Consider the following 16,732-nt stretch of genomic DNA (forward strand, 5'->3'; position numbering starts at 1 on the left):
CACGCATTTCAGCGAGTTCACACGCTCTCACCTGCGCGCACCCACCCCTCCGTTAGATACAGATACAAAACCTGCGCGCCCAACCCCCGTCCCCCCTCCCCCGTTGGACAGATAAAAACAGTGATCACACTCCCGCCGACTGCGCTCATGCAGTGGCTCTCTCTATTTAAATGAATAGGATGCGCTGTGTTGGTGCCGCGCCATTTGCGTAGCGCGCTGCGCTATTTGCGTAGCGCGCGCGGGAGGGATCGTCGATCCTCTTTTTGACTTCGATACTCGAGATCGTGACCTCATTTCGATTCGATTTCGATAAAATATCGAGATCGTGACACCCCTAGTGTGTGTGATCTGATCTCTTAGGCAACATGGCCTGTGTGTATAAAAGCAGCCTCTCTCTTAGAGACTAACACACACACACACACACATCAGCATGCACTGAAGTGCTGATTCACATTGCCCTGCATTGATTTCACAAGCCTTGATCAATAAGTAAAGGCCCTATCTGTGAGACTATGACTTGATGAAATCAGATTGGCCATTCACTTCTCTTATCCTGGTCCAAACTCGCTGACTGTACTCACTGGAAATCAGCAAGCAACACTAGAAACTGATTTGGAAGAGTGCCTACCATAATTAAAATAAAAAAGGAGGACAGTGTTAATTTACTCATTAATCAGTCACTAATATTAGAATAAATACAAGTGGTTTTAAATCACAGAGTTAATTAAACCATTTCCCATTAAGAACCTAATATTATGTATAGTTCTTTCTTTAAAAAGAATATATCGTTTAAGCATTGTCATCGCTATGTGCACAATTAAATCAAACCTGTCATGTTGCAGTGTTTTGATTCTTGTCACAAGTAGCAGATACACAGTGCTGTCTCTGTGTCTGTGTAAGTGACAGGCTGCTGCTGCCTGAGAAGCGAGACGGGGAGGGGGAGTGTGAGGGGGGCCAGGAGTAAACATGAGGTAACCGCATGGCCTCCATCCACATGGTTGGGCACGTGCTTGTAAATGCACGTGTCGAAAGCTGTGCACCTCAGTCCAGCACAGTTTTGCACAGATATTTCCAGTTACAGCTGAATACGCTTTTAAAAATGTGCCTTTTTACCTATTTACCTTTAAAAAAGTCTTTTAAATTACTGATTACTGCTGTTTTTCTCGGGTTTTGAGCATTTGCAATGTACATTTTTTCCAATATTGTGTAGCCCTACTGAGAACTTTAAAAAAATGCACAGGTAGGTCATTAAAAAACACTTTTTTTTCAAAGGCTCCAGTATTGTCAGCACTTGTTATGGTATAATTTAAAGCAACAGTAGGTTATTCATATACACAACAATGCATTGTGATGGGCTGGTAGGTAAGACCTGAGGGATGCAAAAAAAAAAAAAAAACAAAAACAAAAAAAAAACATTTTTTACCCAAAATAATATTTATATTTTACAGAAACAGATGCACAAACACTAGAATAATATTGTAGATCATGTTAAGAAAAACACTTTAGTTAAGAGCTTTAAGCTTTAAAAACATATTTGTAAATATTTCTATTATAAATATTAATTAATCTTATCAGATATTGAGGATGTGAGTAGCTGCATTATATTGTGATCTATATTTTATTGTGTTTTTGTGCTCCATGAACGGAACCCTCCCCAGGCCCCCTGTAGTTTGTTACTAAAGCACACACTAGCACATGCTGGGAAAACACTGGAAATCTCCAGCCAAACACACACACACACACACAGAAGCAACATCCTGTCAGGTATGAGTGAGTGGTCAGCTGCTTCAGTGATGTTTAATGTATGAATTTGTTGTTGACTTCGGACCTGGTGGTGTTCCGTGGCTCCCCTGAGTTCTACTGAACTTTCTGTCCCTTCAAGTCTACAGCTGAGACGAGGAACTGCAGGTACACACACACACACACACACACACACACACACACCTCTCCTCTGCTCTGGGGCTGTGGTTTGGAGCTTCCTGTTAACAGTGAGGCTGGCTGGGCTGTACACTCTCTGATCTCACTGACTCTCTTTACCTGCTTTGAGCTGAACTAACATGCTGAACAGCAGGTCACTTTATCAGGTACAGAAACATTTCCAAAAAAGTTTGGACACGTCGTTTTTTGCATTATTTTAAAATGTTCTGCACTGTAGTTTAATAAATAAAATCATCCAAACTATGAAGAAACATAATAGAACATAACTATTTAATAAAAAAAGGGATTAAACTAACCAGAATATAGTTTATATTTTACATTCTTTAAAGTAGCACGTCCTGTTTAGAAGACAGTTTTGCACATCTTGGCTGGATTTTCTTAGTCAGTTTTATGAGGTAGAGTTACCTTGAATGGCTTTTAGTTAACAGCTGTGCTGTTTACCCATACCCATTAGTTCAGAAATGACTCTACTATAAAAGGAGCTAACTCTTCCTCCAGCCGATCTGAGCGTAGATCATTTCCTTGGTTATAAAAGCATCTTTTCCGGCCTGGGAATCGCATTCGTCCCTGGGGACAAAATAATCTGAATCAGTAACAGCGCTTCATAGAGAACTCGATCATAATTCCACTATTTACACATTAAATCACTCAGTTACAAGTTAACCTGCAGTTATTCCATCTAACAGTTTAACCTGTTAGACTGTACGAGCACCTGAAGCTGCTAGCATACCAGCAGATTTAGCTTAGCATGCTAAACTCGGAAATCCAGCTAGCGCGTTTAGGTTAACCGTAATTTTGGCTAATGTGCCAAGCTAACGGTAGCATCACCCGGTCGGGTCTTACTTTAAATAAAGAACAGGCGAAAACAACACTGGAAAACCACTTAAAACAGTCTAAAATATACTAGTTTGATAAACACACACAGCAGTGAGTGGAAATACAGGAGAATATTACTTACGTTTGTAGAGAAACTCCCCGCAGTGCTGGCTCTATCCAACGTTTTTAAATCTGAGCGCTGGAGCACTGAGTTTGTGAAATGCATCATGGATTTGCCTTCGCTGAGAAGGATACGTCTCACGCTGCCTTCAAAACTGGGCTCAAATAAGTTAGCTGCTCATGAAGGACCATATGCTGCCTACCGAATGGGTCAGTCCTTTTCTCAGGAGCGTGAACATGCTGCCTGAAAATGCTGCACAGTTGGGCAGCTGCCTTTAGAATGGAAAGAAGCCATACTTTGAAACCCCAAAACAGTTATGCAACAATCTTGATGTACTTTTTATTTTATTTTTTTACGTCTCCAAATTAACACAAAAAAAGAAAGCCCTAGGCAATGTTGGGAATTAGTAGAACATTACAGGCAACTTCAGGAGAATATGGTCACCTCCAGAATCTGCTGGTTTTGGGAATATGGAAATGGGGTTGCTGCATGACCATGGATTTCTCTGCGCTAATGTCCACAGAATTTGGAACTCTAACTCAAGGAAACAAAACCAGGGAGGGTAAACTGGGATCTGTGCTAGACTAAAAGCTAATGCTAGCGAACGCTGGCTATCCCTTCTCTCCACCCTCTGCTCCCTCATAAACAAACTGGACTACTTTTTTATGAACCAAGCTGGAGCTAAAGGGTGCACACATCAGAGAGGAAGCACTTTTAGTTATTTTGTGCTGTTTTTATTTATATCAGGATATTCTAGGCTAATGTTGCTGACAAACACCATACTATTGCTGTGTTTGAAATGCTGACTTTCTCCCTCAGAAGAAAGTGTATTGATGTATTGTCTCTGTATCCAAATCAAAAGTAAGCAATACGTCCTGACGTTGCCAAGTCATCAACAGATCACTGCCGAATGTGAGTGTTTAGTTGTGTTCTCAATATCTTTTTGCTGTTAGCATTTTTTCACAATAAATGAGAAAGATAGATGACTGAACTTTAAAAATTATTGCCTTGTCAGAATACTGTACAACATTACTGTATAGATCAGTGTCTGTGTCTGCTGATCTCTTTTATTCCTCAGGGCTGTAAAGTGCATGGCTGGACTGAGTGCTGCTGCTGTATGTCTGTAATGACTCACTACTCTGCACCGTGTCATAAACTGTCTATCTGATAGGTTCCTATTAGCATCAGGATGTTTCAAGTGCTACTGATTATGTTCTCTGTTCTGGTAACTCCAGTCTTCATGCACTCTCTCTTTGTCTCATTCAAATTCATGTTTTTTCAGCATTGTTTTCTCTCTTTTTAAAACACCTCTGGTCTCATCTCTGTGTGTTTACCTATTACTGTCATATTCCTTTAACTGTACTCTACATATGACCTCTAGCATACAGTGTTTTGAAAAAGTATTTCTATCCCTTTAACATTCCCAGATTTTTTCATGTTACACTCGTAAACCTAAATGTATGTTGGTGAGATTTTATGTGTTGGACCAACAAAAAAGTAGCAAGTAACTGTGAAGTGAAAAGGACCTACAATTTATTATATTGACCCAGGGTGGCTACTTACAAAAGCACTGCACACTTTTCATATTTTTATATATTAGAACTTGAAAACTACGTATTGTTTTTTTTTTTTTTTTGCTTACTTGTTACTTTGCAACCTATTTTAGAGATAGGCAACAGTGCCTTTATCAGCTTGATATTGGACATGTCAGTGTGTCTTTGCTATCGTAACGATGGGAAAAGTACGCCTTGCATGGCTCAAAACATGCAAAAGGCAATAACTAATTTCTTTTTATAAATCATGAGTGTGTTGTGGACGTGAAACATGAAATTAACTAATTAGCGTGCCACTTACCGTTCCCTTTAAGAGCCAGGTGTGCTCTGGCTTTGGCGGATTGGTATTTTAACAGCGCTGTGCTTTTCAGCAAAGGGAACTGACCTAAACTTTTACGCTGTGAAGGTGCGCAAGAAGGTCATTTACAGGAACAGCAATATTATTTAATTTTTATTCTGTTTATTATTGATAAAAAAGTTAGATATGTGCACTGCTGTGTGTCCTTGTGTGTGTGTGATGAGCAGGGGTGTGCGTGGTGCACCTGCGTTGCGAAGTTAGCAATGAACGTCTGACGATTGATTGTTGTCTAGGTTGTTTTCAGTTAGTGGTGCACCTGTGGTTTCCTTTGCTAAGATAGCAGACAGCACTTCCAGACCTCCATGCCCATTGGTGTAGATATAGTCATAAGTGTCTTTGCTATTTTAACGGTGCAACATAAGAGTCTAAGATAGAAGGTGTATCACATAAAATTCCAATAATTAAAAAAATAATTTTTGGAAGTAACATGAAATAATTAGGAAATGTTTAAGGGGGTATAAATCCTAATGGTAATACATTTATGTATATTGTTTGTTTGTGTGTGTTGCTGCAGTATGGATGTGTTTGGTGGGATGTCGGCCAGAATCCAACGTGAGCGGCTGCAGGCGGAGGGCGTGGGCTCTAATGAGCAAGCGCTGCGTTTCCTCAACCAGGACTATGAGGCTCTGAAGCAGGAGAGCCTGGAGAGCGGCCGGTTGTTCGAGGACCCCAGCTTCCCTGCCCAGCCTCAGTCTCTGGGCTTTAAAGAGCTCGCCCCACACTCCTCCAAAACCCGCGGCGTCACCTGGAAGAGACCCACTGTGAGTTCAGCACCAACACTAACAGTAATAGCAGCTACAGTGGAAATGTTCTGCCATCAGGCCTGCATGACATATCACCAACTAGAGCTACAATGATTAATCAACATAATTGGAAATGAAATTCTCAAATTGTTAATTTCAGCCTTGACTAATTTTTCATTAAATGTCTTCTAGGCATTTTGAGAGCATTTGTTCCCAGGTTCTGCTGTTTCTATCATTTTGAAGAGATAGCCAAAGCTCCAAACAGGAGCCGTCCCCTTAAGAAGCAGAGATGAAAGATATGGCAGAATAATCGTTGACTAAAAAATAACCGTAAGATTAGCCTACTACTCTGTCACTCTCACGCTATCCGTACATCCATGCTGTGAACACTACACATTCACAGAAAGCTAGTCACGTCATTAAGACTCTGTAGCGCAGATTACGTGTAAACGAGTAGTAACGAGGCTTCTGTTAGGCACGGGATTGAGATTGAGGTACATCTTGTCTTATATTACCCACTGAACATCTCTGTACAGTACAATTATCCACAGGGAGTTGCGTGCGCCTTTCTTAATTAGGTCCCACCGGTAAATTGGTACATAGGAACACATATTAGAGTAATATTATTCCACTTTGTGGCCATTACTTTAAGAATTCACATGGAATATGCACCACCTCCCATTTTAAGCTATACATAATTTAAAACATTGTTTAAAATGATAAAAATTATTTAACTATATTTTTTTAACTAAATTTAGTAAAATGCAACTCAACATTTTATATTTCATTTGCCTCTATGTACTCAAATAAAATTGTGATGAGGTAATTCTGTCTAATATTTGATTTTATAGACATGTTTTAGTTTTCTAAGAAAAGATGCATATTTGTTATAAATAAAGTAAGTTTCAATACCATTGTTTCAATTATACTTAAAGATAAAAAAAAACAATTTGAATGTTTATTTTACTGCATTTCCAAAGTATCAGATTAGGGCTTGGTATCAAATGACTCGAACTCTTAAGAAAAAAATGTGAACGAGATTTGTATTACTTTGAAATAATAGAGAAAACATGAAGAAGGAGAGCACAACAGAAATAACCATTAACTAATTAATATACATATTAGTCGACTTCCAAAATAATCTTTAGTTGCAGCTTTATTACAAACACAACACTCAGGCCTCAGTTTTGGCGGCAGTGCTGCACAGATTCCCCCCTATCAATCAAATGATGAGCAGTAGGAACATCAGAGCACAGGCATGTTAAAGGTCTCACCCAGATCCACCCAGAATGACTAGATACTGATTACCTCACACTTTTCAGGTTTCTGTCAGTTTGGGACTGTCCTTCATTAAAGCACCGTCTCATAACTCATCCTAAATCAGCTAAATATGGTGCAGTGCAGTGAGCTGGGAGTGTCCACTTTATAGATACAGTTCATCAGATACAGATACAGATTCACATACTAATGAGCTAAAATTAAAATTAGCTTTTTCATTTTACATAATTGGCTTTGTGTTTTGCAACATTGGTACCATTTCTGACATGAGTGTCATTAAGTTGCTATGGTAATTCCAGGGTGATCTGACACGCCCTTGCAGCACTAGGCATGTTGCCCTTTGTATATATATTTTGAATATTAAGATCATTTAGTCTTATAAATATCTCGGACTGCATCTTGATAATAAACTGGACTGGTCGGGGCACACAAGGGGGGCGTATATATATATATATAATAACAGACAGAGCAGACTCTACTTTAACAGGAGACTTAAATCTTTCAATGTATGTAAGGACTTCCTGCTGATTTTTTTTCATTCTGTTGTGGTTGTTCGTTGGGGAAACAGCATAACCTTGAGAGACTGTAACAGAATCAATAAGCTGATCAGAAAGTGTGTGCGTGTGATGGGTGAGAGAGTGGAGGATATGGGGGAGATGGTGCTGAAAAGGGTGAGGCGTCTGATGCAGTCCATCCTGAACACCTGCAGACACCCTCTGCATGAGACTTTGGCAGATCAGAGAAGCAGCCGAAGTGGCAGACTCCTCTCACTGCGGTGTAGAACTGAAAGCTTCAAAAGATCCTTCATTCCTGCTGCTATAAGACAGTGTATTCTGTTAATACTGTGTGTGTTAGTGTTATTAGTAGTTGTCTTGTGTTCTGTGATGTACACTTGTGTGCAGTTTGTCTTTTGTACATGTTTGCTGGTGGACAAAAGAATTTCCCCGTTGGGGATTAATAAAGTGAAGTCATAGTCAAAGTCATAACATGTAAATGTTTGTTCTGTGGCAAATCTTTAATATTAAAATATGTTAAATATTTAAAGTTTACATGAACTCTTAACTAGGTATTTTCTGATTGCTTCCATTGCCGTTGAGGTCATTTATTTTAATATATTAGATTTATGTGGATGTTTAATGAATTTCATCATTAATGTATAAGTAGTCTAACCAGACTGATTCCTCCTAACGTTTCTTCCTTCAGCTCTTCCATGGTCATTCACCATGTCATTGCCCCTTTACAGATTTCTTTTGTTTTTGCTTTTTTGTCATACTTTCAGATTATCAAGCAAGCTTTAAAATCACACAAAGATTCAAGAAGTAATATTAAAATGTTGATTTAAAAATTGAAATTATTCTATTTCAAACCTGGCTTTCTGAGTTTAAATTTTACTAGCTACAAACATGCCTGATTACTGCCAGATCTGTAGAATCAAGAAATCACTTTTAATAGTACCTGTCTGAAAACATGAAGCAAATAAAATATCTCAAAAAGCAACACATTATGCCCGGATCTGAAGAATATCAAAAACAAGATGAGAAAGCAAAGTCACTGATCATCTATCAGTCTGGAAAAGGTTACAAAAATATTCTAAGGGTTTGGGACTCAAGCGGACCACAGTGACAGCTATTATTCACAAATAGAGAAAACATAAAAAAAAACACTGTTGAACCTTTCCAAGAGTGACCGGCCTACCAAAATTACTCCAAAAGGGCATGGGCAACTCATCCAGGAGATCACAAAAGAACCAACACAGTTTTTCAGGTTTTTATTAATTTGACCACTTTACTCATTATTCTATAAATTAAATAGCCAACATTTTTTTGTCTTTCTTTTTTAAGGATAATTCATTACTAAACTATAGTTTAAAAATGTGTTGGTCACTAAATATTTTGAATGTCCAGTAAATAACTTAAATTATTGTTCTCTTTGAAACAACAATTTATTTTGTGCTATTATTAGGCAATCAGTTTTGGTTGCCAAATATTCTGTGCATTCATAATAGTTTTTAACAGTTCTCCATGAACTAAATACATTTAAAAAATCACTTTTTAGGCTGAGCATAGCCTAGGAGGGCTGTTTAACCAGTGACAGAAATGACACGCATCACACAGTTATAAAACCTTAAAAATAATGCAGCAGTGTGTGAAAGGTTTTAGAGTATTTGATTCTGATTGGATGGGTCATTTTTAAGACTTGTTCTCCATTTCCCTTCTGATTTGTGTTTTCACAGGAGCTGACTGAGAATCCTCAGTTCATAGTCGGTGGTGCAACGAGGACAGACATCTGCCAAGGAGCTCTTGGTGAGTTCTGTGTGTGAACATATTTAAACAGTGCAGGAATGCCTGAGCTGTTGCATAGAACGGGGGTTGCCACCTTTTGCAACTAATGGCCCACTTAGCTAACCAAACACAAAATGTGCTGTGGCAATCGGCCGATATTTCTCTGGTCAGATCATATTCACAGGGTGACAATAACAGTATCTTTTAACTTTTAACACCACTAACTGGATACCCCTTTCCAGGGTGCATCTTTCAGCCCATAAAGTAAGTAGCAGAGCCAACTAACTCCTCAAACACTGCAGAACAAAATTAACCATTGCCAAAAACAGTCAAAAAGCTAATTTAACTTTAAAGTTCAAAATAATGGCATTTTTAGCACTGGATAAGCAGCTCTTTTTAGTTGTGTTTCCACTTTGAGCTCCACATTGCAGACTTTTTCACAACATTATAAATGAGGATGATTTCAAGTTTTAAGTAAAGTATATGTAATCTTGAGAGACGGTACATGGCACTTAAGGTACACAGCACAAACAGTGTTGTAGCCTGTCAAATGTATTTATTGGTTTGATCTGCCTCAGAATACTTAGTTTTTTTTTTTAATTATCAACAGTGGGTGAAACTTCTACAATAAAATTTTTACTTCTTTTGTTGCTAAACCACCAGCTAGCTTTGTCAGTCAATTCTAAAAATCTGGTTTAAGTATCTAATCTTTTATAATTTTTGCACCATTGACAGGCTATTATGAGCTTTTTCAAATTATTACTAATAATTATTATTTTTCATTTGTTTTAATAAATTTTATCTAATGATAGGGTCTTATTTCTTTGGCAGAAATTTTAGCTTCAAGCTGATGTATAGTTATTTAGACTTCTAATGGAAAACAAGTCATTTTTCGCACCATAAGGCACACTTAAAATCCTTTAATTTTCCAAAAATCATCAGTCCGCCTTAAAATCTGTGGCACATTATGTACTGTATGTACTAGTCAGGTATTAAGGAGCTGTAAATCCACTCTGCTGAAGTGCAGAGTTATATAGAAGTTTCAGTTTAGTTCTCCAGCACCAAGACTAAAGCAATTTCAGCATTATCCGCTAACCCTCGCTAAGCGCTAGCTCTTTAGCTGATCAGAGGTGAGTATATCAGACTGTAACCTGCGCATTTACCACATTAAACAAGCTATGCAGGATGAACTGAACCGCTAGCTAATATCGCCCAGGCTTACTGAAACACTCAGAGTTCTTCAGTGTATTGCTGTCTGTCGGCATTAGCCGCTAACCGTGGCTAGCCTTAGTGGAAATCTGCAAATCTAAATTTACTGTAAATAAACGGAAGCGCTTTACTCACCCAAATAAACAGTTTTTTTTTTTAGGAGAGAAATTTGTGTAGAGTAATATTCAGCGCTCATTTGACTTTAAAATATATATTTTTTAAGAATTAAAGGTGTGTTTACTTTACTTTACTCACCACACAGCGGCAAGACCTGCTGAATTAGATGGAAACATGGCGACACCCCGGTTCCTTACTAGTGTCAAATAATGCGCCTTATAATCCAGTGTGCCTTAAAAATATGATAAAAAGTTAACTAGAATTAAATTAATTATTTTTATAATATTACTGTAATAATCTCAAATTAAGGCAATTTAGACATAGCGAAGCGATATTTTAGCAAACCACACTTGCTAAGATATCATTTTTTGCAATATAAGCATCACAGCAACAATGATAGCAACAAAATGTGGGACAGTAAATGTAGTTTTGAGTGCAAGCAACCAAGCCAGCAGCACTGATACAGACAGGGCAGAGCCGGAGACGGCACGCCAGGAATCAATGTATTTCACTTCCCTCACTGGGGTGAATTAAGCACTACAACATTGGGCAATAAGATGCAGCTGAGAGCTTTGTGCTGAGATCTACAGTAATATGGTGATGTTGTTCTGGGAAAGATCACAATATAAGGATCAAAACTCTTTTGTTTCCTGAAAGAAAGCTTGTAAGATCAGGTCTGCACTGTGGAGTGGCGTGACATGCTGTTTACTGAGGGCAGAAAACTTCTGAGAATGCTGTGGGTGTGTGGCAGCAAAAAGATCAAGTGTGTGTGTGTATGCGTGTGTATGTGCATGTGGTTCCTGGGGGTGGGGTGTGTAGAGCTTGATGCCTGAGCGATGAGTCACAGACGGGGTGGTTTAGTGCAAGAGGGCTTTGGGAAATATGGCAGACTTCCATCATTTTCTGTGTGTGTGTTCAGATGGCTCAGACAGTGTGTACTGGTAAAACTGGGTGGAGGAGGATCTTATTGAGAATGCTTTATAGTCACACAAATCTGTAGAAGATCAGTCCTCTTGAGGAGTGGTTTTACGGAAGCCTGTGTATTAGTATTGTTTTGTTTTTTTATTCATTGTCATTGTTATGCTCTCTCTCTCTCTCTCTCTCTCTCTCTCTCTCTCTCTCTCTCAATCTCTCTCTCTTTCATGCACATCCAGCTATTTCCCCTCGCTCATCCAGCCCCATACTGGTGCTCAGTGGTACTGCAGTTGATAAATCTGCAGTTAGCATCATATACAAACCATAGCACATAAATCTCTGGAACATATTAAGAGGTTACTTTAAAATGATCAGTTTTTTGTCTAATTTTACTATTTATAGATATACAGCTCTGAAACAAAACAAGACACCAACCTAAAAATGAGGAGTTTCTTTGATTTTACCAAATTTGAAAACTATATATCCAATATATATATATATATAATCAAGAGGAAGATGGATGTTCACAAGCCATCAAACCAAGCTGAACTGCTTGAATTTTTGCATCAGTAGTGAGCAGCATAAAGTTATCCAAAAGCAGTGTATAAGACTGGTGGAGGAAAACATGCCAAGATGCATGAAAACTGATTAAAAAACAGGGTTATTCCACCAAATATTGATTTCTGATCTCTGTGTCTTTGCATTATGTGAGGTTTGAAAGCTTTGCATCTTTTTCATTAATTTGACCATTTCTCATTTTATGCAAATAAATGCTCTAAATGACAATATTTTTATTTGGAATTTGGGAGAAGTTATGTCCGTAATTTATAGAATAAACAAAAATGTTAATTTTACTCAAACATAAACCTATAAATAGCTAATTCAGAGAAACTGATTCAGAAACTGAAACTGGTCTCTTCATTTTTTCCAGAGCTGTTTGAGTAAAATGAACATTGTTGTTTTATTCTATAAACTACGGACTACAATGAAAACATATTGTCATTTAGATCATTTATTTGCATACAATGAGAAATGGTCAAAATAACAAAATAAGTATATGTGCTTCTATCAGACCTCAAATAACAAAAAAGCAACTTAATAATTATTCTGCGGTTGCTGACTGATATTCAAATAAGTTGACGGTCAGTCTCCAGATCCAAACCCCATTAAAAACCATTGGAATAAAATCAAGAAGAACACTGAAGGTCACAAGCCATTACACAAAGCTGAGCTGCTTGAATTGTGCAGCTGCAGTGACATAAGGTCACCCAAAAGCAGTGTGAAAGACTGGTGGAGGAGAGCATGCCAAGACAAATGATAGCTGTAAAATAGGACCAGGGTTATTCCACCAAATAATAATTTTTGGACAATAAAATGAAAATAAATATAAAAATGTTTTCTTTGCATAATTTGAGATCTGGAAGCACTGTACGTTTTTTCATTATTTTGAGTATTGCAGAAATAAATGCTCTAAATGACAATATTTTTATTTGGAATTTGGGAGAAATGTCAGTAATTATAGAATAAAGCAACAATGTTCATTTAACAGGGCTCAGGAGGGTTAAATCTGCAATGCTAACAGACAGAGCAGCTGGTGTCAGACGGTTTGGGGCAGGTTTGCTGTGATGAAAACAGCTTTTCTCACAGACACAATGGCTGTGCTTGGCAGGATTAAAGCAGGTTAGCTGGAATGGTAACAGCCAGGCTTAACATGGTTGGAGCTGGTTATTCGCAATGCTAACAGCAGGACACTTCAGGGTAGTAGCTGTGAGGCTAACAGACAAAGCAAATGGGATCAGAAGGTTTGGAACAGGTTACTCACAATGCTAAGAGTCTGTCTGGGCAGGGCTCTATCCACAATGCTAAAAGACACAGCAGCTTGGTTCAAAGGTTTGGAGCAGGACAGCGGTGATGCTAACAGCCAGCCTCAGCAGGGTTGGAGCTGTGATTCTAGCAACTGGGCATAAAATGTTTTGAGCATGTTTGCAGAGATGCTAACAGCCTCCAGCCTCAACTTGGAGATGCGTTGCTAACAAACGCAGCATCTTGGCTCAGAAGGTTTCGAAAAAGTAAGCTGCAATGCTAACAGCCAGCCTCTGCAGGGTAGGAGCTGTGAGGATAACAAACACAAACAAAGTCACAATGCTAACAGTTGGGCTCAGTGGGGTTTGGTTCACAGAAGTTTGGTTCGGCTGGCCTCTGCAGGGTTGTAGCCATGATACTAGTAGACACATCATCTGGACCTAAAAGGTTGGGAGCTGGTTAGCAGCGATGCTAACAGCCAGTCTTGGCAGGGTAGGGGCCAAGATGCTTATAGACACAGCAGCTTGACTCGAAAGGTTTGGAACCCTGTAGACTACTGTGCATTTTAAAAACAAGCTACTCTGTGGAATGGTGGAATTAAAATGTTGGGATAAAAATAGTACAAATATTGATCAAGAAGAACACATCTTCAACTGTTAAGCACGGGGGTGGATGGATCATGCTTTAACATTGTTTTGCAGCCAGTGATACTGAGACAGTTTTACTGGTAAAAGGAAGAATATGTTTAGTTAGATAGCAGTACAATTTTTAAGCAAACATCACAGCATCTGTAAAAAAGCTAAAGATAAAAATGAGGATGAGCTTCTACAGCAGGATGCTGTCATTCATTGTTCTTGTGTTTTTTCTTTGTCTTTTGGTTGTTCTGGAGTTAAAGGGGTAATTGGGTGGGCAGTTGTAGAGCTGAATGGGTTGTCATACTGTAATTGAATTTGTGACGTGTGTTAATCAAACCAGATGTAGGAAAATGAGCTTGAAAATCAGATCAGCTCTACTGTAATCTGTGTAACTGCCTCCTGTTTGCAGCTCGGTGATTGATTATTTGGTGTGTGTGTGTGTACAGTGTATGGACTTGGCTAATGGACACTGACAGTAATGCAAACTCTGCAGGTCAGCATAATGGATAGAGCAGACTGAGAGCTGCTGTCTGCTGCTGTGTTACTGGCAGAGGTCTGATCATGGATGGGCTGGTGGTTCTCCATTCATCATCATTCTCACTTAGCTTACTCATTCCTTTCCTGAAGGAGGTTCTGTGGTCTCTTGCACAAAGACATTAGCTGCAGATACGTAATGTTAGTTGTAAGGTGGGACCTACAATAATCTCATTGATGAGCTTTGAGTATCCATGCGGGTGGGAATCACATGTCACAATACATCATTATAACTATATGTTGCCCATTATAACAATGATATTGCGCTACTTGTCATATTCCAAGGTGATTTTCTGCAATACTTTACAGCAACTGTGTTACTGAAGAAGATACAACACTTCTAAATAAGCAAATGCCAGGAATTATGGATTTATTGTTGTCAGTTTTACAGAATTTCACAATCAGCAATCAGTGTTCTTCATCGCAGGTTTACTCTGTTCATTTGATTAGCGCCACCACATGAATTAATAAAGTAATAAAGCAGTAACTTTATTTGGGGGATGAATCTGAGGGAGTTTAGTACGCCTGTGTTTCAAAAAAAATATCAATATTTGATACCACGAGGCAATAATGTATTGCATGTGAATATAGTATGTTATATATATATATATATATATATATATATATATATATATATATATATATATATATATATATATATATATATAGTGTGATAAATCGTGATATCGATATTTGGGCCCATCCCTATCTATGTCCATGTCACTGGTTCACCGATTGTCCTTCCTTGGTACACAGTTCACTTTTCTTTTTAAGGTACTGACCACTAGGGGTGTGCCATATCGTATCGTACGTGATGGTATCGTCAAAGATTTTGAATATCGTGAGCAATATTATACCCTGAAATAATGTGACATATCACCCATAACTGATTATCACATCAAAGTACTACTTTTTTGCCATTTTTAGCAAAAGAAAAATTCACACTGTTGTCATTTCCTATTATATATCTACTAGAGACTAGAGATATATCTACTCGAGTGCATTACTGATAAAAAATCTGATATTAATTAATAATCTGAAAATTAATATTTCTTACAATATCTCAGTTAGCCATATCATATTGCATGCAATAATACAATTCTAATACATTTTTCGAATTCAGTGTTTTGTCATATCGCCAAAAGTATCGTTATCATGAAAATGGCATGAAATATCGTGATATTATTTTAGAGCCATATCGCCCACCCCTACTGACCACTGCATACTGGAAACACAAGTACCGTATTGTTCCATTTCAGTATGGACCTGTTAGCCCATTTATAGTTTCTTTTTCTATTTGCAACATTGTTTAGCTACCAGCCTTGCCCAAAATTACTACTGGCATTGTCAAAGTCACTAACTTAGCATTACCAATGTCTGCGGCCAAGCTCACCCAACACTACATCACATTAGCAATGTTAGCAGCTGGGTTCAGCCAGTGTCACTAACCTAGGAGATCTGGCTTATCCAACGGCACTAACACTGCGCTAGTAATGTCGACTGCTGGGCTCACCCAAGGTCACTAACCCCACCTTAGAAATGTCGGCAACTGGGTTCATTTAACGTCAACAACACTGTGTTAGCAATATCGGCAAGCAGGCTCATGAAATGCCGCTAACTCTGTCGGTAGCCGGGCTCACCCAACATCACTAATGTTGCATTAGCAATGTTAGTAGCAGGGCTCATCTGACATTACAAACTCCACCTTAGTAAAGTTGCCAGCTGAGCTCATTTAATGTCACTAACACTGTGTTAGAAACAGCTTAGTGAGCAGGCTTATCCAACGCCACTAACTCTGCGTTAGCAATGTTGGCTGCCGGGCTCACCCAGCATCACTAACGTTGCATTTGCAGTGTTAGCAGCTGGGCTCATCTAACTTCGCTAACACTCTGTAAGCAACATCAGCAGCTGTGCTCATTCAATGTCACTAATACCATGTACTAGTAGTGGAAAACTGGCCCTAGTCCACTTTGTAAGCGCTCCATTCCAAAGAGTGTCGATGTGAAAAGTATCTCAGATTTGCATGTTTGCCCATTTTTCTGCTGTAAAAACCATCACATTCAAAAAACGTCTGTTCACTTGCTGCCTAATAAATCAGTTAGACGAGAAGAATAAATGGAATCTGTGTTATTTACTTTCCTCTCTCTCTCTTTCTTTGTGTCTCAGGTGACTGCTGGCTCCTGGCTGCTATAGGGTCTCTTACTCTAAATGACCGGCTGCTGCACAGAGTGGTCCCTCACGGTCAGAGCTTTACAGATGACTATGCCGGCATATTCCACTTCCAGGTAAGCAAAAAAAATAAAATAAATACATGTATACAATTACAATACATGCTAATTAACATTAGCCTACACTCAGGTAGCAGATTCTAACCTCTACAACATGGGCATGAACAAAGAGCTTTCTAAGAATGTCAGGGAAAAGATCATA

At 38.6% G+C, this 16,732-nt stretch overlaps 1 protein-coding gene across 5 annotated transcripts in view; it reads left to right on the top strand.

Moving 5' to 3' along the window:
• LOC103023637 (calpain-1 catalytic subunit) overlaps window positions 1-16,732 on the top strand; it is a 38,793-nt gene that overhangs the window by 2,674 nt on the left and 19,387 nt on the right. For 3 of the 5 annotated variants that reach the window (XM_049471110.1, XM_049471107.1, XM_049471111.1), the window contains exons 2-4: window positions 5,301-5,547; window positions 9,041-9,110; window positions 16,469-16,587. In XM_049471110.1, the coding sequence (XP_049327067.1) occupies window positions 5,302-5,547; window positions 9,041-9,110; window positions 16,469-16,587 (435 nt within the window). In that variant the 5' untranslated portion in view covers window position 5,301. Of the gene's footprint in view, window positions 1-1,882; window positions 1,909-5,300; window positions 5,548-9,040; window positions 9,111-16,468; window positions 16,588-16,732 lie in introns of all 5 variants that reach the window. The other 2 variants (XM_049471108.1, XM_049471109.1) reach the window with 2 other exon arrangements.

This window comes from Astyanax mexicanus, chromosome 23 (genome assembly GCF_023375975.1).
Source record: "Astyanax mexicanus isolate ESR-SI-001 chromosome 23, AstMex3_surface, whole genome shotgun sequence".
Classification (NCBI taxonomy): Eukaryota; Metazoa; Chordata; class Actinopteri; order Characiformes; family Acestrorhamphidae; genus Astyanax; species Astyanax mexicanus.